This window comes from Rattus norvegicus, chromosome 10 (assembly GCF_036323735.1).
Source record: "Rattus norvegicus strain BN/NHsdMcwi chromosome 10, GRCr8, whole genome shotgun sequence".
In the NCBI taxonomy this organism is placed as follows: Eukaryota; Metazoa; Chordata; class Mammalia; order Rodentia; family Muridae; genus Rattus; species Rattus norvegicus.
This window is the reverse complement of record NC_086028.1, coordinates 68,243,014-68,269,945: the sequence shown is the minus strand read 5'-3', so window position 1 is coordinate 68,269,945 and position 26,932 is coordinate 68,243,014. Positions and strand designations below refer to the sequence as shown.

The 26,932-nt window shown below is 46.9% G+C and overlaps 1 protein-coding gene across 12 annotated transcripts in view; it reads left to right on the top strand.

Annotated features, from left to right (window-relative positions):
• Rffl (ring finger and FYVE-like domain containing E3 ubiquitin protein ligase) overlaps positions 1-26,932 on the top strand; it is a 62,953-nt gene that overhangs the window by 31,280 nt on the left and 4,741 nt on the right. For 5 of the 12 annotated variants that reach the window (XM_006246974.5, XM_006246977.5, XM_006246969.4 and 2 more), the window contains 4 exons: positions 16,553-16,740; positions 21,453-21,863; positions 24,399-24,482; positions 25,294-25,504. In XM_006246974.5, the coding sequence (XP_006247036.1) occupies positions 16,561-16,740; positions 21,453-21,863; positions 24,399-24,482; positions 25,294-25,504 (886 nt within the window). In that variant the 5' untranslated portion in view covers positions 16,553-16,560. Of the gene's footprint in view, positions 1-7,593; positions 7,890-16,552; positions 16,741-21,452; positions 21,864-24,398; positions 24,483-25,293; positions 25,505-26,932 lie in introns of those variants that run through there. The other 7 variants (NM_001399574.1, XM_063268500.1, XM_006246970.4 and 4 more) reach the window with 4 other exon arrangements.

The following is a 26,932-nucleotide window of genomic DNA, read 5'->3' as shown; positions in this document are numbered from 1 at the left end:
TTAATTTTATGGGCCAGGGTTTTAGTTTCTTCTGGTTCCTACCTTGTCAGCTTCCTCTTCTCCTTCCATGAATGGCATTTAAATCCTAAGGCTGGTTTCTGAATTCTCGGTCTGGCTCCAATCCAGCTATCCAGTCTATCCCTTCCCTCAGGATTGCTAGGATTATTGGTAAGACCACCCTTCTCTTCCTGCCTTCCCCCGTCTCCTATCAAACCCCGGTACTTGTACTTGCACATCTTTGATCTCTTCCTTGGGCACCTTTGTTTCTGCTCTGCTTAAGACTTTAGTGTCATCCTTCCTGCGAAGCCTCCTTTGTCTGGCCTGTCACTGGGAGTTCACATTGTCCCCTGAGTCTAACAGCAGAGCTTCATTTGTGGCACCTTTATGTCACCGTGCATTATCTGCCTTTTCTTTTAGGAGCTGTGGCCTCGCCTTTATCCCACTGAGCGGATTTATCCCCTGGTGTCCAGTTCTGTTCCCTGCACAGTAGGCCTTCAGTGCCAGTCACATGAATAGGTGGAGCTTTGACTGACATTTGTCCCTTTCCTTTCCGAGATGCTTGCCGTGATCTCCTCTTGCACTGACTCACATCTTGTCTTCGTTCCCTTTTCTCACCCAGATTTTGCCTGATTCTTTTCTCCCATTAACAGTCACTGTGTGGGTGTCCTGCCTGCTACTCACCTCCGCCATATCCCAACCCATCCACGAGTCATATAATTAGCATGGGAGCCAAGTGTGATCACATTAAAAACCTAATAGAAAGACCGTATATGGAGAACAGTCCTTTAGGTTCATCAGTGGTTTGCTTTCAAGCAGGAAATTTTCTGACCGGAGTTGAAAGGGAAGAGGAGGTTCTAGGTGTTTGGGTACTAGATCGAGGCGTGTAGTAGTCCCACTATGGGATATGGGATGTTAGAGGTTTTTTTTTCTTTTTAACCAAAGAAACCATTCAGGAAGCCACAGGCCTTCCACCAACTGCTAATTTTGAATCCCTGAGGGCTTTTCTACAGCTGAAGGAGACATTAGCAATTAGTGGAGTCCCGCCTTCCTATTTTCCAGATGAGGAGACAGACCTGTAAGAAACATAAATGGCTTTGTCCATAAAAGCCAAGCTATTGTGCCCAGTGTTTACTCCTGACACTGAATGTCGCCTGGGGAACTTCCAGCACTTGGAAAGCCATGGAGTTAGGCCATAGGCCAGACCTGCGTGAGGGCGTCAGGCCTGTCACATGGATGAGGCCGCTGCAGTGCTCAACAGGAGCTGCTGGGGTGGTGGCAGGTTTGGTTCAGGGCAGTGTGTACCACAGGACCCTTTGAATATTCTCAGACACTTTTCTGGAGAACTGTTCTTTGGGGACCAGCTGTCAGAAATCGTCTGCATTTGAGTGGGGGGCCAAGGTTTAATTATAAAACATTTCCAACTTCTGCGGCTCTTTTTTTTTTTTTTTTCCCAGCCTTCATACTCCACGTTTTGTTTTGGACTTCCTTTCCTAATTTCAGCACCATTTGGTACATTTTTATTGCTCCATTGCAGGGCAGATGGTAGCACAAGGCATGGGAAATCCAGAAAATGTCTTAGAGGTCCGTGACTGTTATGAGTGCTTGCCAGGCAGATCTTCAACTTTAAATAGTAATAGATTTTCCCGTCCAGTGAGCCAGTTGTCAGAAACTATGAAAAGTCACCTGTTTGTCCAAGGTCTAATTCTGAGCTGGAGAGCTGTCAGACAACCTTGGACAGGAAGTTGGGTTCAAGCAGAATGTGCTTGTCTTCACTGCAGCCTGGGTGTCTGCAGTTTGAAACTTGCTGCGGGTAAAAAGTCAAGACTTCAACCAGATGTGGTGGTGCACACCTGTAATTATTTCAGCATCCAGGAGGCGGAGGGAGGAATATCTTGGAGGCCAAGACTTTTAATATCGAAATGTTGTCCCTGTGTGAGAGGGAGGTAATACAGTAGCCATTCAATACACAGGAGTTTCTTTTCCAGTGCTGTGACCCGTGCCTGACACACAGCAGTTTAGGGGAGAAAAACTTTTGGTTTTCTTCTTGTCTTTTGGCTTACAGTTTGTGGATACGCTGTCTGCCTTGACAGGAAGTGCTTGGTTCAAGGAACGTACCTAGTCGATTGCATCTGCAGTAATAAGGAAGCAAAGAGTAAGACCAGTAGGGCCTGGCTATGACTTCAAGGCAAGCCCAGAGCGCTGACTTCCCCTTGTGAGGCTCCATCTTCTTTAAGTTTCACAGCCTTCCAAAACAGCCATCATCTGGGGACACTAGAGCCTATGGGGACATTTCATGTTCAACCACAAAACAGCTGTTGCCTCTCTCTGTACATAGCAGCTTTTCTTCTGAGACCCAGGTCATTCTTTGGAGTCACAGGCATGGTGTTTTCCCTGAGTTCTACAATGTTGCAGTTTATAAACCGAAAGGGCACTGAGCGGACTGCTGCTGGCCTGCTACTTTTGGTAGGTGTGAGATTCAGTCTGTGCTAGCTCTTTTTTAAAATAACAATAGGGAATTTTAGCATAGAATTCACCAGACCTTTGAGTAACAGGTTCCTTTTGTGAGGCTCCAGGATTCCTAGCACCTTCTCAGTGTGTTTTGACCAAGGTAGTTTACAAAGTACTGTGAGTCTTTGAGAAGGTTTTTCATGTTTGAATTAAGAGTTTCCTTGCATACTGGAGGTTGGATCTAATGCTGGTCCCTCATCTGCCCCCCCCCCACCCCCCAGTCTCTGGAGAAGCTATTAAATAAGTAATTTGCCTTGGGGTCACTCAGCTGGTAAACAATCTCGACAGCCCCTTTTTCCTAAGCCCTACTCCCTTTTTCATTGCTTCCTGCTGTGAAATTGCTTCATTGCCTTCATTAGGGGACCAGATTGGCTGTGGGATAGCCACCTGCAGGGAGTCACCTTGGAATCTTTGTGGATTATTAAAACTGCTTGGGTTATTTCAAAACTGGTCCATTCTGCTGTCCTGGGCTATAATTAGGAGCAGATAAAGGTTTTCTTTTAGATTATCATTGTCTAAGAAATACATTTTTATTGTCCTTGTCCTAATTCACTGGGATTGTGGGCTACTAAGGCAGGCACCTCCTCGAGCAAGTCCCATGAACACCCCTGAAACCATCATTTCCTTTTGTTTCAGCGTAGAATTGTCTGGGAATACTTAGGTATCGGTGACAGCCTAGGTCACTGAACTACCCGTGCCCTTCTTTGTGCACAGAGTACGCTTGGTTCAGTATATTGAACTGAGCATGCCCAGAGCACCTGTGCTTCCTAGGTAAAAGTCTTGATTACATTCTTTTTTCTTGCATTCAGTATCCCAGCCAAAGAAGTCTAGGGGTGGGAGGTGAGTGTTGGGTCGGTGCTGGGCTGGCTTTGCAAATCAGAGAGGACAGTACTTCCTGAAATTAGCACCAGGGTCGATGTTATCAAGGATGTGAATAGGAACTGTTTTGTATCTTGTCGTGGGATAGTGACAAAGTAATATGTGAGGGCCAGTTTAAGCACAGGCGTTCTTTGGTAGGGGAGAATATGGTATAATCACAGAGGAGGGAGGGTGGTTGTTGGTGTTGGTTTATTTTTTGTGGTACTAGCAGACTAGAATTTTTCTTTTGCTTTTTGGGCTGGTTTCTGGGCATGCCACTTCTGGCAGGAGCAGAAATTTCTGCAGAAAGTCAGCATAATTTTTAGATTTGATAAAACATCAGAGCAAGCTAAAAGTTTGGGAGGAAGAAAGTGCTTGGTCCGAATTTCTCCTTTATCACTGACTTGCATCCAGCTGCGGTATGGTGCTGCTGTCACACCCCCACCCCCACCCCCACCCCCAGGCCAGCCGATGAGAATGCTCATTCTACCCCGACCTGGTAGAGAAGCACAGAGAGGAAGACCAGCGGAAACTTACCGCAATGGAATAGAAAGGGGAAGTAATGTCACAGCCTAGCCTGCGGGAGGACAACCATGTGGGCAGCTCCGGGAAGATCTTCAAGGGGTTCCCACACTCATTTAGAGCCAGTGGAAAAGGCCACTAAGATCATTGAGCCTTTTGGTAAGAACTAGATTGAACTGGATTAAAGGTTTTGGCTTGTCTAATGGAGGTAACAACAACAACCCAAAACAAAGACGGGATCTTTGTCTTCTAAAAACCTTCAAAAGCCAGGTGTGTATCTGGTGAGGTGGGAGGGTTGCTTGAGTCCGGGAGTTCAAGATTAGCCTCAGAAACATAGTTTCCAGCTGGAAAACAGAAGTAAAAACCTTTAAAAACAAACAAACAAACAAAAACAAAAAAAAATTGCTTAGGCCAGCAAATGGTTCAGGTCCTTGCAACCTATGTTTAAAAAGCCTGTCCTCCCTGCCCCAGCATATTTCTACAGTGAGATGGGAAGCTGAGACAGGAGGATCTATCCCACAAAGGCACAGCTACAGAAATAACAAGAGAGGCTGCCATGGAAAGAAAGTAGAGGGCCAATAAGAAGTCTTGGTGGGTAAAGTGCTGGCCGGCAAGCCTGGTGACCTGCGGTTGAACCCCAGGATCCATGTGCTCGGAGAGAACTGCCTCTGGGAGTTAACTTCTGATTGCACACGCACCCTGGCACATGCCCATCCCAAATGTAACAAAATTAAACCTTAATGTAATACAAGGTCTAAAAACCCATCTTTACAGCCCATCTTTCCCTGGGGGTGTGCTCCACGTTAAGCTCTGGGCAGACCGACATGCATATTTTAGCTCTCCCAGTAACTTTTGTGCAGACTACCTTCAAAGAAAAGCAAATTGCATTATTTGATCCTAATGAGAATTAGTGTATTGGCTGTTGCTGGGGCACCAGGAGCCCTCTCTGCCAGCCTGTGGCTTCTTTATTTGAATCCTGGCTCACCTGTAGTCTGCCATCATGATAGTATTTTGTGAAAGCAGTTTCTTGAGGCAGAAAAGTCCTGAAAAGTTTATCTGATGAGTCCTGTTTCCTGCACAGGAGGACTAGAGGGAGAGGAGTCTCTTTAGTCCTGACGAGCTGTGTCATCAGTTTTGATGGAAGACGATTCTGCAGTAATTAAACTGCGGGTCCGTTTATTCTGTGTTCAGCCTCGTTAGAAGACTTCTCTCCAAACTGCTTCCTTTTCTGATCGACTCCCCCTTTGGGGCAGAGCGCTGGGGCTGAAATGAATGTGTGGGTTTATGCTGCAGTGTTCAATCTGTCATCTCGCCTAAACGCCACACTAAGAAGCAGCCATTTAATTGGTCAGACCCCGGGGGTGATATTTTGGCACAGCTCCATTGGTAGGAATTACTTTTCCTTGAACTTCGGAGCAGATGCTGAGATCCCTCTGCAGACATTTGTCATAGACTAGTTGAAACCAGGGAGTTTCCAAGAACATTTATAACTTGTGATTGTTATGTATGTTTTTCAGTTGTTCACAATGGCTCCCACTTGAGGAACAGAGCTCACTCGGTGCTAGTGGAAGTGTGGTCTCTCTGCTGCTCTCATTAGTCAGTGTCGTTTTAATCCTTTACGTCCCAAGACCCTCTTGTGTCCTATGCTTCATCCAGCCCGTGGGGGCTGTGTTGAATGGGACAGGCAAAGCTCCGACCATACACTAGAGAGGTGTGCTCTCTGATTACTAGTTTCTTTGCTGTTGCATTTTCTTTGTGTGTGTGTATGTTTCTTTGCATTCTTTGCAGTTCCCACCGCAGCTTTATGACCAAGAGTTTGGGTGCCTCAGGGAAGGAACAGGAGTGATGGCCCTGTTCTCCTTCCTCCCCTCTGCTCCCCTTCTGGTTTCCCCCGCTGTTAGAATAACCTCCAGCATTAACACTGTTCTGTTATTTTCAGGACAGTCTGCTACTGGTTTTCTTTTTTCAGTGATCAGAGCTGAGTGGACACTTACTTGGAAGAAGTGTCTTCAAGTTAGTGGCTCTGGTTGCCCCTTAAAGGCACTGCTGCTGTGACCTGGAGTTAAGTCTCTTAATTTGCTGGTCATTTTAGAATCATGATTGCGGAACATAAAACGCTGACTGTTTTTGAAAGGTTTTGTTATCCTTAGTGAGAGCGAATACTTTGATGTGTATCATACAGCACTAAGACTGAGAATGAAGCTGTGAGAGAGACCCTCTCTGACCTCCTGTCTTACCTCCCAGGACAAAGATGTGTAGCAGTAGTAGCAGAGATGCATCTTGGGTATTAAAGGCTGTATCTTTAGAAACATGCCAAAGCACAACCAACCAATAGGAAAAGCAGACGATCTAGATGCGTACGTTAAACTTCTGTGTGCTCAGGAATGGTCTTCTGTTCTTTTGACAGAGCGCTCAAGTGTCCAAAGGTTGGCTTGGGGTTTGTTTGTTTAAATCTTTAGAGGGAGTGAGAGGCTTTAATGAAGAACTTCTTTCCTGCAGGCCTCTTCAGGTACTTTCCACTGTCTTCTCTCACAGTGACTACAGGCGAGTGGAGTGTGCGGGCAGCCCCTCTTTCTGTAGGATACTAAGTTAGTTATTCAAGGAATTTGATCTCAGATCTCTTATCCAGTAGCTGTATAGCCTGCTTTCTTTGGATTTGTGTAACATTAATTGCTCAGTGAGACATTAGATGCATAACTCAGCATACATTAGGTGTTTTGGAACATATTTACTTTGCTCTTAGAAAAATGCCTTTAATCACAACACTTTAATCCCAGAGGCAAGTTGATCTCTGAATTCGAGGCCAGCCTGGTCTACAGAGTGAGTTCCAGGACAACCAAGATATCTCTCTCTCTCTCTCTCTCTCTCTCTCTCTCTCTGTGTGTGTGTGTGTGTGTGTGTGTGTGTGTGTGTGTGTGAGACATAGCTTAGGCCTTGCACTCTTCTTGATCCCCTACCTACCTCCTCCCTGCAAGTAGTACTGGAATTACAGGCTTGGGCTTTATGGAAGACTGGAAAACTTAGTACAAGTATGATTTCTCCGTGCAGAGCACCTCCTCTGGGGCCAGCCTGTGCTGTGTAGAGATGCTTGTTCCTCTGAAACCCAGAGACCACAGTTAAGAACACTCAGCATGACAGCCAAGATTTAAGGACCAGTCTGACTGAAAACCAAACTAAAACATTATTTGGTAATAACTTCCCCCAAAACTTTTTTTAAAAGATTTATTTATTTTATGTATGTGGGTACACTGCAGCTATCTTCACACACACCAGAAGAGGGCATCAGATCCCATTTCAGATGGTTGTGAGCCACCATGTGTTTGCTGGGATTGAACTCAGGACCTCTGAAGAGCAGTCAGTGCTCTTAACCACTGAGCCATCTCTCCAGCCCCCTTGAAAACTCTTTTATGTCTTCTTTATTTATCAGATAAAGATTCCCATCTATGAAATCTACATTAACCGTTACCCACATTCCACCCCCTGCCTTGAAGGGTGGGGTAATGTATGCTCCCTAGGATTTAGAGCACTTGGAAGTGAGCCCCACCTTGTGAAGTCTTTCTTGTTGGTGTCTGACCCATGCACTACTTCAGCAGGGTTTTTATTCACCTGGGTTCTAAAGTTCTACCATATTCTTGTTTCCTCTGTGACTTCGAGGTTCTGAGTTCTTTATTCTGAAATAAATATCGCAGAGATAATCTCAGAGTCAGAGAGAACATGCTGCATTGCTGTACACCCAGCCCGTGAGGCCAGTCGGTAATATGGTTCACTCTGCAGCTTGCTCGCTTACAACTGCAACGGTCACCTAGTTGGTGTTCACGGGGAGTGCCACCAGCCTCTTAAGTCTTCCAAGTCAGGGTTAGATGCCCCGGGCAGGTCTGCTGGGAAATCCCAGTTGCAGCCCTGAGAGTCTAACAGCTTCAGGGAGTTCAAGTTTCTTGCCTGGTCAACTTATTTTTAAAAGCGAGCAGTCTTCCAAGTTGAGAGATGATTTTAAATTTCAGGTGAGTTCTTAAGAAACAGGGCTTCTTTATCATGTGGGCAGTACAATCATTCAGCTGTGTCCCAGCCCTGACACCCACAGTACCAGGTGACCAGGAAGACAGGGAGTCACGGAAACACATTGGCCACTGCCGTTTTAGAGTTCTAGCCCAGTTGCTGCCTGTCCGATGTTTCTCTCTTGGTCAGGTGCCTTCTGGAAGTCACTTCTCATCTCTACTGTTACCTACCTCTGGGAAGTGCACGGGCTTAAATATTAAGAGACTGCTTAGTTGTTGGTATAGTGCTTGGCTCAAATCCCTAGGGAACTTAGGTAGTCAGCATCTGAAGAGACACCCAGTGGAGTTACATGCATCTATAATCCCAGCCCTGGAGAGGTTGAACTCAGGCGGGATCTCTAGAGCTCACTGGCCAGCTCGTTTAGTGAAAATCCATGAGCTCCAGATTCAGTGAGAGAACTTGTCTGAAAAAACTAGGGTCGAGAGTGATTGAGGAAGACCCCCGATGTTGACCTCTGGCCTTTACACACACTGGTACCCATGTGCATATGCAGCCACCCATACTTGTGCACACACCCGTACAGCAGGTACATCCAAAACAGGCACAAGCCACCCCTCGTCGTTTTTCTCATGAAGGGTTTTTCTTTCTCAGTCACATTGTCACTGTTAGTATTGAGAATGAGCTTCGTGGTCCTAAAGAGAAATAGAACTTGGTGTCTCAGCTGGGCTGATAAAGTATGCTTGCTGTTTGACAACATTCTGTTCACGCCACAATTTGGGTGCCTGGAGTCGCATACTATGAAAACTGTGAAGGAAAGCAGATTGTTGTTGAGAGCCCCCTGAGGTGAGGTGGGGAGTGCTGAGTGCCAGGATGCTGAGAACCAACAGGGAACTTGGGAGGTGAGAGAAGAGTGGAGGGTGCTGAGCCCCGGAGGCTGGGTGGTGGTTGAAGGGTGGGGGCTGGGGGTGTGGTCAGTGTGTCCAGGAATGCTGGGAGTCTGAGGGATGCAGGTAGAGAAGTATCAGTAAGTTATGGCCTCTTGGAATTGGCTTTGGTGACTGAGGAGAGACTATGTGGAGCACCTGAGTCAAGGAGCTTGGAGAAGCTTGTTAAGGAGGTGTAGGAAAATCGCTTCTCGGCCTTTTGGCTAAGATCAAGTGTAGGAGGTGTAGGAAAGTATTGAGAGGCATTTTGATGTAGAGAAAATGAACCTTACAGGGGTGGGAGTCAAAATGGTTCTCTTTTGTTCTTACAAGTTGTTATGTGTTTTACTAGGTGCTTAAGAAATCCTATATAAGATTTCGGCACATACCTTGCCTCAAGGCAAGCAGATCTCTGAGTTCAAGGCCACCCTGGTTTACTGAGCAAATTCTAGAATAGCCAGGGCCACATAGAAAGACCTCACTTCAAAAAAAAAAAAAAAATCCTAATAAAACTGTGCATGGTGGGTCATGGCTTTAATCCCCACATATGGAGGGGTAGAGATCACTACAGGTTCATGGCTAGCCTGATGTGCAGTGAGTTCCAGGATAGCCCAGTGCTACTACCTACACAGAGAAACTTGCCTTGAAGAATTAAACAAACAAACAAAACCACCACATATGACAAGAGAAACACACAAATTATACATGTAATTGAATGAGTTCTAACATCAGTGTGAGAACTTAGATGTGGAAGCGTTGAGCTTGGAGAGATGGTTCAGAGGTTAGGAGCTCTTGCTGCTCTTAAAAAGCCTGGGCTCCAGTCTATCACCTATGTCCCTTATCAGCAATTCTTCTTTTTTTTTTTTTTTGGAGCTGGGGACCGAACCCAGGGCCTTGCGCTTGCTAGGCAAGCGCTCTACCACTGAGCCAAATCCCCAACCCCCTTATCAGCAATTCTTAACAGCCTATAATCCCTGTCCTACAAATCTGGTGCCTTCTTCTGGCCTCTGTGGGCATTGCACTCATGCGCACATACAGACAAGCAGGTCCACATACTAAATATAAGAAAAAAAAAAGATAAAACAATATTAACAGAAGTCCCCATGCCTCTTCCCTCCTATCATCCCCAAACACAACCTCTGTTCCTGATTTTGCTGATTGATTGGTTCTGTCTTGCTAGGTTGCCCAGGCTGACCTTACACTCTTGGGCTCAAGTGATTTAGCTGCTTCAGTCTCCCAAGTAGGTGGGACTGTGGGATTTGCCAGCATGCGGGAATACACTATCCTTATTTCCATGCCTTTTGAATGTGATCCTTTAGTACATATGCATTTGCACCTGTTTATTTCAGGCAGCATCAGGCCTATGTAAGATTTGTCTGTGCCACTGTTTCTATCTCACTGCAGTATGAACATAACTTACTCTCCTCGTGACAAGAAAATGTTTTTTAGAACCTGGGGGATCCTGGACCGTGGCTGTACATTGCCACAAAAGTTCTAATGATTCAGAGCCAGGATGGCAGACTGCAGGGTGGACTGACTGCTGAGTCTAGGGACCTATGGTTAGGGCCTGACTTTGCTATCCGTTTTCTGTGATTTTCAGCCACTTACTTCTCTGCACCTTGGTTTTCTTACTTGAAAGTGAACGAATGTGACTTATCAGTTACTTCAGAGAACCTTGACTGTGCTATATTGATAGGCCTCCCCCAGCATTTCCCTCCAGAGCCTTTTCAGTCCTACTTTGATTGCTTTTTAAGGATAGCATACAAGATGAAACTCAACCCCTCCTGTATTAACGATCTATAACACCGGATACTTTGCCTTATGCACTTAGAGCCTAGGTGCTGTCGACCGTTCCAGCAATACATTAGTGGCCATAGGTGCACCACCCCTGGATAAGCAAGGTGATTCAGCCATTTGATGATTCACTGTGTCAAAAGGTGCCTCTCTGAGGCTGGCGGAGGGAGCAGTGCAACTGGGTATTTTTTTTTTAAAGATATTTATTTTATGTATATGAGTACACTGTAACTGTCTTCAGACACATCAGAACAGGCATTGGGTTCCATTACAGATGGTTGTGAGCCACCATGTGGTTGCTGGGAATTGAACTCAAGATCTCTGGAAGAGCAGCCAGTGCTCTCAACCACTGAGCCATCTCTCCAGTCCCCGCAACTGGGTATTTTTAAGGGATCTTTGTAAGGGCCTGGACAGTGGGTGTACTGTGAATGAATACGTTAATTCCTGGATGTAGTAGCTCTTTGTATCAATGAAGCTTCTGTCAGGAGAGCCACTTCAGTGTACTGAACACTTAATTAGAATTGGAACAGGTTGCATGCAAGCCTTGGGGACATTAATGTCTGCCTGAGGGTGTCAGTGTCTCTAGAAATGGAGACATGGACAGTTGTGAGCTGCCACGTGGATGCTGGGAATTGTACCTGGATCCTTTGAAGGATCGGTCAGTGCTTGTAACTGTTGAGCCTCTTTCTAGCCCCAGAACTCCCTTTCTATCCTCACTTTTTTCAAGCCCAAGCCCTTGACAGCCAGCGATCTATTTATCTATTCTACTTTAAATTATTTGCCAAGGGCAGGTATTCAAAATGGAGGAATGTTTTAAAATTACTTAGGAATCTAGTTTGGTGGTGGTGGTAGTTTTTCTTTTTAGAAACCATATTATCTGCCTTCTTGCCTCCATGTCTGTACCAAACTCACCACACATAGGCAATGTATTTTGCTCTGTTGTTAACACCATAGTTTTCCTGTTCAGCATCAATGCCAGCATATCTCAGAAAGGTATAAAACCCATATGCTTGCTAGCCACATTTGCCTTTCCTGTAGGGTTCCTCTGGGGTATGGCTTTCTCATTTACTCCCCACCCTGCAACCCCTACCTTCTGCCCTTCATACATGTGGAACGTCTCAGCCAAGCACAGTAAAAGTTCACTTGGTGTTTGCCCAGAATCCATCTTCTCAGAGTAGGTGGGGAGTTTGGGAGGAGTTTTTGAGCCCTCAGTAAAGGTGTGGTTGTTTCCTTTTTAAGATCTAGAAAGGAGTTTGTAGGACGGAGACTGGAGCTTTCAAAGTGTCCTGTTTACCCACTCCCCAAAGCTGGTTCTGCTGTTAGTCATTTGGTTAGTCATTTAGCAATGTAATCAGATGGTGTTTGTTTAGGGCTAAGGAATCAGAAGAGCCCTCCCAAGAGAAGAGAGCTTAGCTTGCTTGGTGGCATTGTCAGCATGACAGCCTCTTGCCCTGGGAACCTACCATGAATGCGGTTGTTAGATGAGTGCTTTAACTGACCACACTAGCAGATGGTTCTTTTCTGATATTCAAATTTCTCAGTGAACTTTGCTTAGATTTGTTCTGTTAGACTGACCCAGGTCTGAGTGACTCTTGTCACTCGCCACCTCTATTCCATAGTTAACCTTCCCTGAATGCACATACCAGATGAACACAGACCCGTGCGGTCACAGTGTGGCAAGAGTTAAGTCCTCTCATGGGGCCATCTGCTTCCTTTCAGAGCAGATGAATTAGCTGTTCTCCCAAGATGTTTAGAAGAGGCCTTTGAGGTTGGAGAGACAGACTGTGGAGGAAGCTGTGCTGCCCTGACTCCTAGCTGAGAAGTGGGCCTGATCTTGTATCACAGTGGCTGATGGTAGCTCTAATAATGTCTTTCTGGGTCCCCCAGGTCTTGTGGTTGAGGACCTTGTCCAGTCCCAATGCCTCGTCGTAGAGGACGCTTCCTCCTAAGGGCTCATCTCTCGCAGCCTTTTGTTTCCATGTTGCTTGTACCTTACAGTGTAGCTCTCATGCTCACGTGGCAAGGCCCTTACCTCTTTGTCATAGTGGAGATGGGATGAGCCTCGGTCCTTGTGCACGCTAAATGCTCTGCCTCTCTCCAAATCCATATAGATAATAAGTAGCCAAATCCGTCCTCCTCTTTTGTTATTCTTTACCTGTTGTCAGTCCTACCAGCTTCCCTTTGGTTCCACCTCCTTCATTCCATTCCACAGGAAGATGGCTGACCCCTGTCCAGGAGTGTACTAGTTCCTTGCCTGATCACGTTTCTTGTCCTCCTGGCCCTTGCTGCCCTCACTGATGGCTGATGGCTTCCCTTCATCTGTGACCTGTTTGCCTGCACTTAGACTAGCGACTCTGGATCCTCTCCATCTGTTGCCTTCGCTCTTCCTTCCAGATAGCTTACCCTCGAAGTGCCTCAGAGTCTCATTTCTCCTTCTCTTTCCTGTGGTCTCTAGTCAGCCGCTTTCCTCCACACTGCTCAAGCAGAGCACACACACTTGGTTAAGGCAAAGGCCTTTAGACAGTTGGAGTTCCTGGCTGTGTTCCACTCTCTGGGTTACTTAACTGCACTCACTGTTCAGTTCTTTGAAGCAATGCTCTCCCACCTGTGAGCATCCCCTCCCTGGCCCTGGTCAGCTCTTCTCAGTAGCCTTTCTCAGAGCCTTACATGCCCCAAACATCTAATCAGTTTCTTGCCCACTCTGGCTCTGTGTATTGCTAGTACATCAGACACTCCTAAATCTGTCTTCTCAACCTAGATGTACACACAAGCACATGCATGTGCTATAGGTGTGAAACTCAAATTTTTAATCAGCTTAACTCACGCAATCACGGTAAAGTCCTGCTTCCTTCCCCTGGAATACAGGCTTTTCCCTAGGGCTCCTGGTAAATCGTTTACCTCATCCACCCCCATCCACCCCAGCCTTACGCTGTAATAGCAAAATGCTGTGTACATTTTGTAGTTTTCTCTCTTCTATGGTGCATGCCATTTGTTTTTGATTGTCTTGGAAAATGCTGCTATTCCCGACTGTCTGGTAAACACTCCTTGCTGTCACATCAAGATGTGGTCCTTTATTAATAAGTGAGATCTGTTTCCTTGTCTTGCCTCGCATGTTTGCTCCAGCCCTACTCCCTACCCCCCATACTTTGTTCAAACCTCCAGTAGAGTACAGTCAACTCTGGTAGACCGTTAACTCCCAGGGGATGGCTACTGAACACTGGGAAGGGACAAAGGGTTGACATTAGGAACAGTTTACCTGTGTGTGTGAGTGCAGAGATTTTCTTCTGTTCTTGGATTATTTTTTTGAGAGTCTTATAGGGAGCTCTGACTAGCCCAAGACTTACCACATCAACCAGACTGGCTTTGAGCTCACAGAGATCTGCTTCGCTCAGCCTCCTGAGTGCTGGAATTAAAGGCGTGTACTGCATGCCTGGCTGAGGAGAGGTTTTAACAGAAGTTACTGAGTCACCCATGGCCTTGTCCCATGCGGATTGGCCCAGAAAGCTACATGGTAAGCTAGTGAAACTCTAGGTTTACAGTCTTCCCTTACCTTCCCGGGGGAAACTGTAGTAAAAGGCATTTTTACAGCGCAGACAAAAGCAACTAATATGTGTTGTGCTTTACTGTTCTGTAGAGCGTCAGAGGACAAACATGAAGTACAGAGGAGGCGTCACAGGTTTGAGCTGGATAGCACAGGCAGCAGAGCAAGACAACTGTGTCCTCCCTGTGTGCATGTGTTCAGACATGTCATCCTGAACTCCCTTTTCAGGGAAATGCTACCCACGGTCTTGTCAATAAAGAACTCCTTTTAGGCTGACCATCCACGCTGTGTGTGGTGGTACACTTGGGAAGTGGAGGCAGGAGCTTGAGTTCTAAGACGTTCTTGGCTATGTAGCAAGTTCAAGAACTGCCTGGGCTACGTGAGATCCTGCTTCAAAACAAACAAACCCCACAGAGATTCCCTTGTGATGTATGCGTGACATGGTGTTTGTTTATCAGCACACCGTGTGTGCTGTGAATTTGAAGTAAGGCAGATTGGGTTTCTTACCTGGTAACTTAGACGCTGTGGTAAGTGACAGACAGAAGGGCAAATGGCGTTGGTGTGTGAAAGATGGCTTGACCACCTAGGCAATGGCCTGGACACTGTCACATTCCCTTTTCTCACAGGGGTTGTGGTCAGGGAGTCATATGCTAATCCAAGGTGCCCAGAGAAGAAAATGACCTACGTCGTGAGTGTGTCAGAGTGTCAGAAAGTCTAAAACATTCTGGAGAATTCAGGACGCCTAAAATTGTAACCCACGGGACCCTGCACCCTTTCTTCCCTGTTCTGCCCTGCTTTTTCTTCTACAAAATGACCTCTTAGGTCCTTCCAATTTCTGTCTTTGAACTGTGACAATGCCCTTGTTAAAAAGAGGTAATGCAGGAAGTACCCACTTGTGTGTGTGGATTATTGGACAACCACACTGGATGTTTGTTTCATTCAGTATCTCTTTGAGCAAAGAGCTCAGGCTTGGAATGTCCACGAAGCTGATGGCTTGCTCTGCTGTGGGATGGTGTCTCTCAGCAGTGCTCGGTGTTTAGTAGACCCTGTGGGGGCATACGCAGGTCTCCCAGAAGTGCTCAGTGTTTAGTAGACTTTAATCAGGCCCTTCTAACATTTGAGGGGTCGGATAGTTTTGTTTCTGTGAACTTAAAAATCAACCTTACCCTCAATACCCTAAGTAGATGAAACACTTAACACAGATTGACAAGGACCCACTATTGTTGGATATTTGTTACATGCAGAGCACCACTGGGGTCCAGTATAGACACTGGGGAGTAGTACCCCTGCCCTCTCTGAGCTGAAGTGTGTTGAGCAGAAAGTAAATGATCTCTGTAGGAGCTTTTTAGAAGTGCTGCCACAGGGCTGAGAGAAGGCTCAGCTAAGCAGAGCTCCTGTAGAGGATCTGAGTTGTTCCTAACACCAGTTAGGCCGCTCACAACCTCCTGGCCTTAATAGTTCCTGCACACATGTGGCATTCACTCACACAGACACACACGCGCGCGCGCACACACACACACAAATAAGATGCATCTTTACCAAGAACAGGGCAATCATAGAAGCTTAGCAAAGCAGGAGTGTGGATTAAGATATTACTTGTATAGGCTAGTAGGAGGGAAAGTCAAAAGATAACATGCTTTAAGGATAAGACGGAGGATTTAGAGTCGGAGACCTGGGCTTTTACAGTCTCAGCATTCTAGTTAGTTTCTGGGAGTTAGCTATATGCTTCTTTAAGTCTTCTTTAATATACTTTCTTCCAAGATGGGGCTTTCTGTATAGTGTCGGTTCACTCATAGATCAGGCTGGCCTCAAACTCCAAGATCCACCTTCCCCTGTCTCTGCCTCTGCCTCCTGAGTGCTGGGATTAAAGGCGTGTGGTTTATATACTGTTTCTTCAGAGAACTAGCTATGTTACCCAGGCTCAAGTTACCCTCTTCTGTCTTAACTAGTTAGGTAGCTGGGACTCCAGGTGTATGTCACTGCATCTGGCTTTGCCTGTTTACTATACACATCCTCCATGGTTAGTATGTGTGAGAGAAACTCAGAAGATTCTTTCTGAGCTTCAGGGCAAGACAATGCCCTTGAATAAAGTGGTTGTTAAGCTGGTTGTAATTGTAAGGTAAGAATGAATTTTAATGAAGCAAGGTTTGAGATTTAACCAGTCAGGAGGAGGTAACCTTACAAAGGTTTTATACCAGCATGGTCTCTCACCTTGCTCTGCCAGATCAAATGTCTTCAACATTTGGAACATGAACTATGGTGGTAGACGGCGATGCAAGCCTTCCATGCCGCTGAAGTTACGGCCTCATACTCGCTGGTGTGAGGCATGTATCCTGCCGTGCCTGTGCACACAGGGAAAAAGCTATAGTAAGGTACATCCTAACTCTTACTTCTTCCTCTCCTATGCCAGATTTTATCATGTGGGCATCCTGCTGCAACTGGTTCTGCTTGGATGGACAGCCTGAGGAGACACCACCACCGCAGGGAGCCAGGACACAAGCCTATTCCAACCCTGGGTACAGCTCCTTCCCTTCCCCCACAGGCTCGGAACCTAGCTGCAAGGCCTGTGGGGTCCATTTCGCAAGCACCACCCGGAAGGTAAGTGTCATTGCACCATGACCCCAGGACCTCAGGCCAGCTACCTGAGCTCTACTTCTGTGGTGCTGGGGACCCAGGCCTGTCCTACAATGTTGGAGAAAACTGTTCCAAGTGAAGGCAAAGCGTTTCAGCATAGAGCCCTGAACTGTGTCTGTGAGGTACCCTTTCTAGTGCTGGGAATAGAGTGACGCCTTAAGTGCCCAGTACCATGTTGGAAACATGGCAGGTGCTGGCTCTTGACAGTCACATACAAACCAGGCTGCAGATTAACCTTGCCCTCATTAAGCCTGTCTGAGCTTCCTGAGAGACAGGAAAACCCTAGCAGAGAATCTGGAGACCGCTCACTGGCACCCCAACTGCAATGGGCTTAGGTGGGGTATGGGTGGGTGTCCCTTTGCAAGTGCCCTCAGGTGGCACATGCCCTGCAGAACAGGAGATTGTAACACTGAGTGGCTGGTAGGATACGAGGATGAAATGGTGACAATGGGAAACCAAGGGGAAGTGATTCTCTTTAAGCTTTCTACTGTGTGTGAGACTGAAGGTTTTACAGTGGTAAACCTTACCTGATGTGGTGATTTTGAGGTCACCCTGAGCTATGCAGTGAAACCCTGTTTCAAACAACAACAACAAATTCAGAATTACAATTTTACTGAAACTTTGGGCTTTTGTTGTTGTTTATGGGACTCGGTCTTCTTACCTTTGTAACCTAAGCTAGCCTTGACCTCACTATCATAATCTAACCTTAGACTTGAGGCAGTCTCCCTACCTCAGCCTCCCAAGTGCTGGGATCACAGATGTGAAGTACACCACTATACCTTGCTTAGATTTTTGTCTTTTGAGAAAGAGTTTCTCTGGGTAGTCCTGGCTGTCCTGGAACTTGCTCTGTAAACCAGGTTGGCCTTGAACTCACAGAGATCCACCTGCTTCTGCCTCCTGAGTTCTGTCTGTGACTAAAAGTGTGTGCTACCACCACCCAGCAGATTTTTTTCCCCCGATTTATTTATTATGTATGCCTGCAGGCCAGAAGAGGGCACCAGGTCTCATTATAGATGGTTATAAGCTACCATGCCGTTGCTAGGAATTAAACTCAGGACTTCGAGAAGATCAGTCTCTGAGCCAGCCCAGATATATATATGTGTGTGTGTGTGTGTGTGTGTATGTACGTGTATATATGTATATTATGTATTTGTATTTGTTTCTTTCATTTAACCCTCTCAGTTTCCATAGTGGCTTTAGAAGCTACCAAAGCCTGTTTTACAAGTGACAAAATTTAAAGTTTAAAATTTAAAAAGAAAGTTTTACATGTCAAATTCCTGGTAACCAGCAAGAGACATCAGTGTATCATTCTTTTCCCCATAAATAATACTTCACTATCACATGGTTTAAGTACTAGAGCCAGGATTTAAACCCAGGTCCTAGACTTCAAGCAACCCATAAGAAGAATTTGGAATATTGAGCGGAGGAGGACAGGTAACGGGCCCAGGTGCTCCGGAACATGGGAACAATTAAAATTGCTTTCCTCCCACACTGGAAGTAAGTGCTACAATCTAGCTGGTGTCAGACATTGCCTGGGCTAGGTGGGTGGGGATGAAGGAGAGGTCGCTCCTACTTAAGGAGCTTACAGCAGGACAGAGAGGTCAAGGCAGGGTACACACAGACAGAAACGCCACTGTGGCCTGAAGCACTCCATGTGTCTCACATCCCAGTTTGGATGATGAGAGATGTTGTTTGGTACAATATTTTCTTGCTCTAAATTATGAATTAATTTTGTGCAATTCACAGTGAATTTTGTGAATGTTAAGGATGGTTTCTGCTGCCAGTGTTTTTTATTTGTAATTTCATGCTTAAATAGATTGGCCTTCGTGAGGGTTTGGCATTTCTTAGCCAAAGACTCTTAGGATAGCGTCTCAGCCAATAGTTGAATTGCCTTGATTACATGAATCCTACCATTGTTTCCTTCCTCCCTTCCTTCCTTCCTTCCTTCCTTCCTTCCTTCCTTCCTTCCTTCCTTCCTTCCTTCTTCCTTCCTTCCTTCCTGGTCACTATTTTCTATATGCTCCCTGGCTGTAAAACCACAGATAACAGTAAAGACTTATAGAGAGAATACAGGTAAGGTGTGCCCTTGGGTCCCCTGGATTCCCAGTCCTGGGGAGAAGGGGCAGTTTGACACAAGCTAGCTGTCCTGTCATCTGTACTGTGATACCCGGCTGTAGTGTTGCAGTGAGTTCTGGTGCCTGGTGTCTTCACTTGGACAAGCATGAGGCAGCAGAGGAGGCTGTACTTGGTTGGAACTTGGGCACAGCATTCAGATTCAGAGCAGAAGAGTAGCCTTTTGTTGTTGAGAAGAGCTGAGATGGACCGGGGGTGAGGGGGAGGGAAGAAAAAGGGGACAATGCCTTCCTCTGCCTTACGCTCTGTGTGTGTGTATATGTGTGTGTGTGTGTGTGTGTGTGTGTGTGTGTGTGTGTGTGTGTATACACATACATACATACATATATAAACTATCTCTAATATTCAGTGGTTTGGAGTATGGGCCTGTGCACTCACTGCTAGGGAATTTGTTTCAGGCCAGCCTGCAGAAGGAAAAAAGCCAAGGGGGTGGTGCCTGGCCAAGGCTGGCGCTAGCTTACTCTTGATGAAGATGTCTCAGGACAGGCCCTTGTTGCTCTGGCATGACCCATTTGCTAGAATTCACACAGGCCTTTCCTTTGCTCATTCTCCCTTCCTTTGTTGATGTACTTCCTCCCCGACTCCCACCCCCAGTCTCTGTCACCACACTCAAGGATTTCAGCCTCAAGCGCTTCCCTCCACCTTTGGAGCTGTTTCAGACGCAGGTTTGCTTCAGAGTCCCTGGTGGGCAGGGCAGCAGAAACTGGGTTGTCATCTTTACCTTCTGATCTTGCATCCAGAAGCTACACACATTTGAAGAAGAGAGATATTTGGATCTGGCTGATTGAGCAGCACTAGCTTCGTGGTTGTGCCAGGCTGGGTCTTGTCATGCTATATTGACTTAGGTAACATTCCACATGGAGACCACAGTTTCATGACACTGCAACCTCATTTTCAGCCAGGCATTCTGCATCCTGAATACTCAGAACTCCATTTTCTACTTGCATGGCTGCTGGTCACAACTGTTCTTTGTTGGTGTGGCCACATGTCCTGGTCTCTGCATAGCTTACTTACTGTCTGGTCATAGCCGAGTAGAGAGGGTGCTGGTGTATGTCCCCATGCATCACTCAAGTTTTCATGCTTTGTCTGGGCTGTGTGGATGCACATAGACAAACACTAATGCTAATGCTCCTAACTATGTGGACTCTTCAGCCCCTGCTTCTGAGACTGTCTCGGATGTCCTTTTTGTAGCCGAACCGCTTTTCATATTGAGAAAAGACGGGGAAATGTGAACGTTAAAGGAACAGCTAAGCGACCATGAAATGAAAAGTTCCTAACCTCTTGAGCTCAGAGTGATCAGGAATGACCTCTTAGGAGACTGCCGCTGGCTCCAGCAGAGCTCAGATGTCTGTGTGCTTGCACAGCCTGCAGCTGGAGCAACCTTGGTGTGCTGTCTGTAACCATGGGAGTGGCCGCGCCAGGCAGTGCCAGCTTGTGGGGTAGTCACACTTGACTCTAAACTAAGACACTGTACGCTTTCACAAAGGAGAAATGCTAGCATCCCAGTCCCTTGTCCTATCCAAATATTTATCTTGAAATGACCTCGTGTACCATCTACTTCCCAGCACCCTGCTGGAGTAGGCAAACAGCTTTGCCTTTACTACCTGACCTTGAATATAATTCTCTATCCCCTGATTCTTGGTTTCTCTCTGTGTAAGTCGGGGAAGGACACTAACACCTTGTAAAGGGCTTTGATAATGAAATGACATCATCATACTAGATTCTGTTGACACCAATGTTAACAATAGCTGCCAGCTGAGCGTGGTGACATGCCTGTCACCTCAGCTTGAGCTGCACAGTGAGAGCCTATGGCAAAAACCCTGGAGAAGTAGCTCAGTGGTAGGTCACTTGCCTAGCTTGCAAAAGGTCCTTGAAACAACCAAACCCAGCAACAGCCAAAACTAGCCTTCATAACCCTCGTACATCTGCTTGCTTCCTTAGCAGTGTGATGGAAAGGAGCACAGGTAGGAGCTAGATCCCAGCTCCTCTCCTCAGGACCTGCTTCGTGTCAGGATTGCCTCAATGCATTGTTGGTCTATCTCCACAATGGCCTTGGGAGAGAAGCCCTGTTGTCACCTGCTTCTGACAGTAGGTAAACTGAGCAACAGAGAGCCCCCCATAACATACCCAGGATGACTCTGTGTGAGGCATTTGAGATGGAAACTTGTATAAAAAGGCAGAGAGGGCTCTTGTATTCCAAATATGGCGTTGCTGTTGATCTAGGGTGTGTGTGTGTGTGTGTGTGTGTGTGTGTGTGTGTGTGTGTGTGTGTGTGTGTATTAAAACCTGAAATGAAATTATAATGTAAATGATTGTGTTGTGTATACACACGTTACATAAATGTCAGGTTTCCTGTTAGTGGATGCCAACACAGGGTCTGCCACCTCCAAGTAGCCTTTAATCTGAAAAGCCAGTGTGCCTCATACCTTGGATCCTGGGAACAGGAGAGGAGAGCATCCTGCTGGCTGCTGGTGCCTTGCGGTCCCCATTGTTTTCTGACTTGTTCCTTCAAGCTGACATGCTTTCTTGTCTCTTGCTCTAAGCAGCAGACCTGCTTGGACTGTAAGAAAAACTTCTGCATGACTTGCTCCAGCCAAGAGGGGAATGGGCCACGCCTCTGCCTTCTCTGCCTACGCTTCCGAGCCACGGCCTTTCAGCGAGAGGAGCTCATGAAGATGAAGGTGAAGGACCTGAGGGACTATCTCAGCCTCCATGACATCTCTACTGAAATGTGCCGGGAGAAAGAAGAACTGGTGTTTCTGGTGCTTGGCCAGCAGCCTGTAATTTCTGAGGCGGACAGGACTCGTGCTCCCACCTTGCCCCAGGCCTTCCCTGAGCAGCAGGCCTTCTTGACCCAGCCTCAGAGCAGCACAGTACCTCCTACCTCACCTGGCCTCCCTTCTTCACCTGCACAAGTCACCTCTGTGTTAGCCCAGGATCAGGAAACTCAGCAGGTAGGAGCCACCATGCAGCCTCTTCTGCTGTGTCTGCCCCAGTATTCTTTTTTTCCTCCCCCACTGCATTGTGGGAATGGGGTGTCAAGTATAATGTCTAGATGGGGTAAAGCCTTTTTGCTTGTTGATTCTAGAAGTAATGCTTTCTGATCATTAGCTCTAGCTTCAGGGATGGTAGGCCTAGTCCATAGCAGCATGCACGGTCTCCACCCTCAGGAAGCCCTGACAGAGAGAGGCTAAGCATGAGACTCTGGCGTTTGTCTGGAGTGGTGGTGTCACACAGATCTGCAGAAGTCACAAGGCTTGAGCACAGAAAGATTAGGACCTAGATCTCTATCTACTGATTACATGCATGCACGTGTACACACACACACACACACACACACACACACACACACACACACACACACTAGCTATAGCACAACCCCACAATTACTGTCTCTGACTCCTTGGTCATCTGGAGCACGTTTTGAGTCTAGAACAATGAAAGAATCCCTTTGGACTTGCTAGTTTGCAGAGACAGCTACCATAGCACGTCTGTGGAGCACGGAGCTGTGAGAACTGGCATCTCCTTTCCCACATAGGACGTGGGTGGCTGTGCTTCTGGTTTATAGTTACCTCCTTTGCCAGGACCGGTCACTCATTCAGCTAAAGGCCAACATGATAACAAAATCTAACTACAAAACTCATTTAACTCTCTGTTGGCTGAAGTCTGTCTCTTCTCCACAGCTGGTCTTTAGTGCTTTCCTGAGCTCTGGCTCTCGCTTAGTTGTTGGATAAGTTTTGTCTCTTGCTATACATTCCTTTTGCTTGGTTTTGGGAGGCACTCTGATGTGTAGTATAGCGAGCAAGGACAGGAACCTGAAGAAGAACTTTTTCATGAAGAACCTTCAGGCAGGTCAGGTATGGTGTTGTGTACTCTGATCTCGGCACTTGGGAGATAGAGGCATGGCAGGATTTTGAGGCTAGCCTCTTCTACACAGTGAGCTCACAGCCAGCCTGGGACTACGTGAGATTCTGTCTCAGAAGAAGAAGAGGGAGGAGAGAATGAACACACCTCCAGGAGAGTCTTCAATGTAGGATTATAAACATTTTGTCACTAACCAGAATTTTCCTGTACCAACAGGTCATGCTGCCCCCTGTGTTATTGGGTCCCTCTCCTGTAGTGTCAGCTTCTGTTCTGATGATACCTGAACTTTGCAAACAGGAAAAACAGGCATGGGGAGTTAAATAGCCTGGGCAAGGCCGTATGTTGCATAAGTCACAGAGAGCTGCATCTAGGATGCAAAGCTAACAGTTCTAGCCCTGCTAGGTTCTGGTTCTGTCCTTCTGCTCTGATGTCCTAGCAGCATTTGCTAGGGAGGGAAGTGTGTGTGATAGGCTGAGTAGGTCAGATAGATGCGAGTTGCAGGTTTTTTCTTTAGCTAGTAGCAGACTGGAAAGATAAGAGTGTTTGCAACGTGGATTCCAGTTGCTCTTTCTAGAAAACTAGAAAACAAAAGACATTCAAAAGCTGTCTACTCAGGAACAAGCCAAGCAAGACCCCAAGGTAATAGCAAGGTGACAGAATGCAGCTGGCCAGCGAGTACCACATCTACACGAAGCTAGGAGGATGGCGGAGGAAGCAGGAGTTGTGGGTGCAGGATGTTGGCTGCATCACCGTATGTGTGGCTTCCATCACTTCAGTGTTCTAAGCTCTGCTCTTTATTTCTATTGTAATTGTGTGCCCTCTTGGCGAATGGCTAGAGCTGTCAGGTCACTTTTGAGTTCCCCAAGTTGTCTCTTCACTGTTCATCCAGGTTCTAGGGGAAAGGCCTGTGAACTCAGCCATGTCTCCTGCTGGGTTCACACAGGCCCTTTGCCTGGAGGCAGCTAAGAGTGGAGAGGAGGAGCTAGGGTAGGGGTTTATGGCAGAAGTGGTTAATAGAGTTAGGAGGTCACAATTCTGAGCAGTCCGATTAAGATGGGCCCTTTTGAGAGTTTTGAGAGGGTAGCGTGCTGAACAGAATGGAACCCAAGCTGAGGCATTTGTGTCCTGTAGTCTGAGGTTATTAAACACACTCAAGCAGCTTCAGAGTATGCCATACCATGTCCTGCTGGTTAGAACACATTTCTAGAATGTAAAATGATCCTGGTCCAGAAGCAGAACCGCAGTAGTGGGTGGAGGCCATGGGGAGGGAAAACGGCATAGTTAAGAGATAATTTGGTAGACTGAAACCTTTCACCTCAACTGTCAAACTGAGCGCAAACTGGTGATGGGTGATGGGTGGTGGGTGATGCCACCCTTACTGCTGGGCAGAACTAGCACATCCTTGTCCTTGGTGCAGCTTTCCATCCATTGAAATCTGTGTGTATTGTCTCTGGCTGTGAGACTTGCTGTTAGAAAGCAGGCATTTGTGGTCCTGCTTTGGGAGCCTTGTTTCTGGAGGGAGACAGAATACATTTTTGGACATTTGTATGAACTGAAAGAGGCCCATGGTTTGTAAGTCACTGGGATATCTCTGTGGATGTGATGGCACCTTTCTCTTCCCACAGGCCATTGGCCATGTGTCTCAGGACCACGAGGAGCCCATCTTCCTGGAGAGCACAGCCAGAGTACCTCCTGAGGATGAGACCCAGGTGGGGCCTCTGCTCGCTCTGCACCTCACCTTTGTTCTCTGCCTGGTCTTGGAAGTTCCCAGGAGCAGGCAGGGTCAGTCTGTAAGGATAGTCGTGAAGTCCTTGAGTCCAGCAGTACTATCTCAGATTAACCTGTGTTGCTGTCAGTCTGAGTCTATAGTAGAGGCTGGTGGACCTCCTGGCCCATCCTGTGTTCCCAGTCCTTTGACTCTCTAAGAGCTGCCAGAGGATACACTGTGGGTAATGCTGTAAAAGTCTTGTTCTTGTCCTGTGTGTCTAGGGTGCATGCAGTAGCCCCTGTTGGAGAAGGAGGGAAGATGACGAGGCTCTTGGGCCTCAGCCATACAAGGGACCAGTACAGAGCTTCAGTGAGCCCATGTATGGAGTCCTGCCAGGGCGCCAGTACTGAGAAGAGGCAGTACCACACCTGGGGTTTCCTCAGGAACTCTGAGTGGCATGACAATTGTCTCTCTCCTTTGTGGAAGGGTAACAGGTTCAGGATGGTAAACAACTTGAAAAATACTGTCAGGTATTTAGTGGAGGCAGCAGCATTGAGAATCAGCGCCCTCTGGCCAACTAACTAGTGTGCCTTTATGCATAGTACTGATATGCCAGTGTGTGGCTGTTCTCACAAAACACATGGTGGGGCAGGGGAAGACCAGGCTATTTTGCTGAGTCAAGCAGGTACCCTCTGTTTCATGTTCCTTGAGGTTGGTCAACAAAATGCATTCTGATAAGTGCTCTGGGGTCCTTGAAGAGAGCTTGAAGGGCACAAGAGCTGAACCACCTGATCGCATCTTTGCCATTGCAGTCCGTTGACTCAGAGGACAGCTTTGTCCCAGGCCGGAGGGCCTCGCTGTCTGACCTGACCCACCTGGAGGACATTGAAGGCCTGACCGTGCGGCAGCTGAAGGAGATCCTGGCTCGCAACTTCGTCAACTATAAGGGCTGCTGTGAGAAGTGGGAGCTGATGGAGAGGGTGACTCGGCTATACAAGGATCAGAAAGGACTCCAGCACCTGGGTGAGGGCTGTTGGGGTGAACGGAGAGCCCTCTCCACAGCCATCCCACATGTGGTTAGCCTCAGGGGAAGCCAGCCTACACTTTTGTACTTCTCAAGCACCAAGACTGAGGACAGGCATTGAATGCCCAATTCAGTCCTCTAATAGTGTCTTGTGCATAGGCTGCTCTGGGTCACTGTTTCAGTGGAGAGCCAGGATTTAAACTGAGGAGCTCCTAAGGCCAGTGTCTTCCTGCCACATGACACCCACTCCATCCACATTCCTACCACCAACACTATTGAATTTGAATCAGTTTTGGGTTGGAAAGCAAATTCTGGAAGCATGTAGTTAGTACACTCGGACTTTCCCTTGTGTTTACCTCCCAGAGCATTTTACATGGTTGTTTCAGGTGCCTCACCTTGTCCTCACACTGATTCATTGTAGCTGATTTTCTGTTAAATGCAGAGACATCCTGCAGAAGAGAAACTTGTCTGGCTGTTTTGCTAGGCAAGCACTCTTTACCATGAAGCTGCATCCCAAGAACAATAGCAGTAACTTGGGTTTTGGTTCCTGGTGTCGGGGACCAACCACCCAGGGTCTTGTTCCCTGTGCTAAGCAAGCTTTCAATTATGGTTTGGTTTTGTTTTTAGCACAGAAACTCTTCTCACCTTGCTTTCTCATCACCAGCTGTTTTCCTCCAAGCTTTTGACTCCTTGTATAATAAATGGCTGGTAAAGCCAAGCTTCAGGCCTTCCTGAATAATTTAAATCGACCAGTTAGGGGAAGTCTCACTGCACTGTTACAGATTCGGGGCCTGACGAGGTATCTGTTGTTTTCCCTTTGGGATTACCTTAAGAATTTCGTAAGAGTCCCAAAGAAGTTGAAGTAGTTTTTACATTCTTGGTCTCACTCTCTCTGGTTGGCCAGAAACTCACTACGGAGATCAGGCTGGCCTCAGACTCATAGAGGACCCACCAGCCTGTGTCTTTTTACATGCTTGGGATTGAAGGTATGCACTACCCTGTCCTGTGCTGCTGCTGCTGCTGCTACTTTTTTGAAGACATGGTCTTGATACATAGCTCAGGCTGGCCTGGAGTTCATGGATCGTCCTCTGTCTCTTGTGCTGGAATCATAGACATGTAACACCATACCTGGCAATAACATGACATGCTGTGGGAGCTTTGCCCAGAATCCTTGGCTCATAGAAATAGTCAAATTCTACATTCTTTTTTACCTCATTAATGTCTTCAGAGGCAGTATTGAAGGCTATTGTGTATGTGCAGTGTCCTCTCAGCTGACGCAGTAGTCACTGTAGATCAGTGGAGCTGCTTTCCTCAGAACAAAGCAGATGGAGCAGCAAGGGCTCCTCCATATGACTTCTCTGCACACAGGGAGGAAGGCAAGCATCTGTCCGGACTCTGGTCAGGTCCTGTTCTCAGCACAGAGCCCA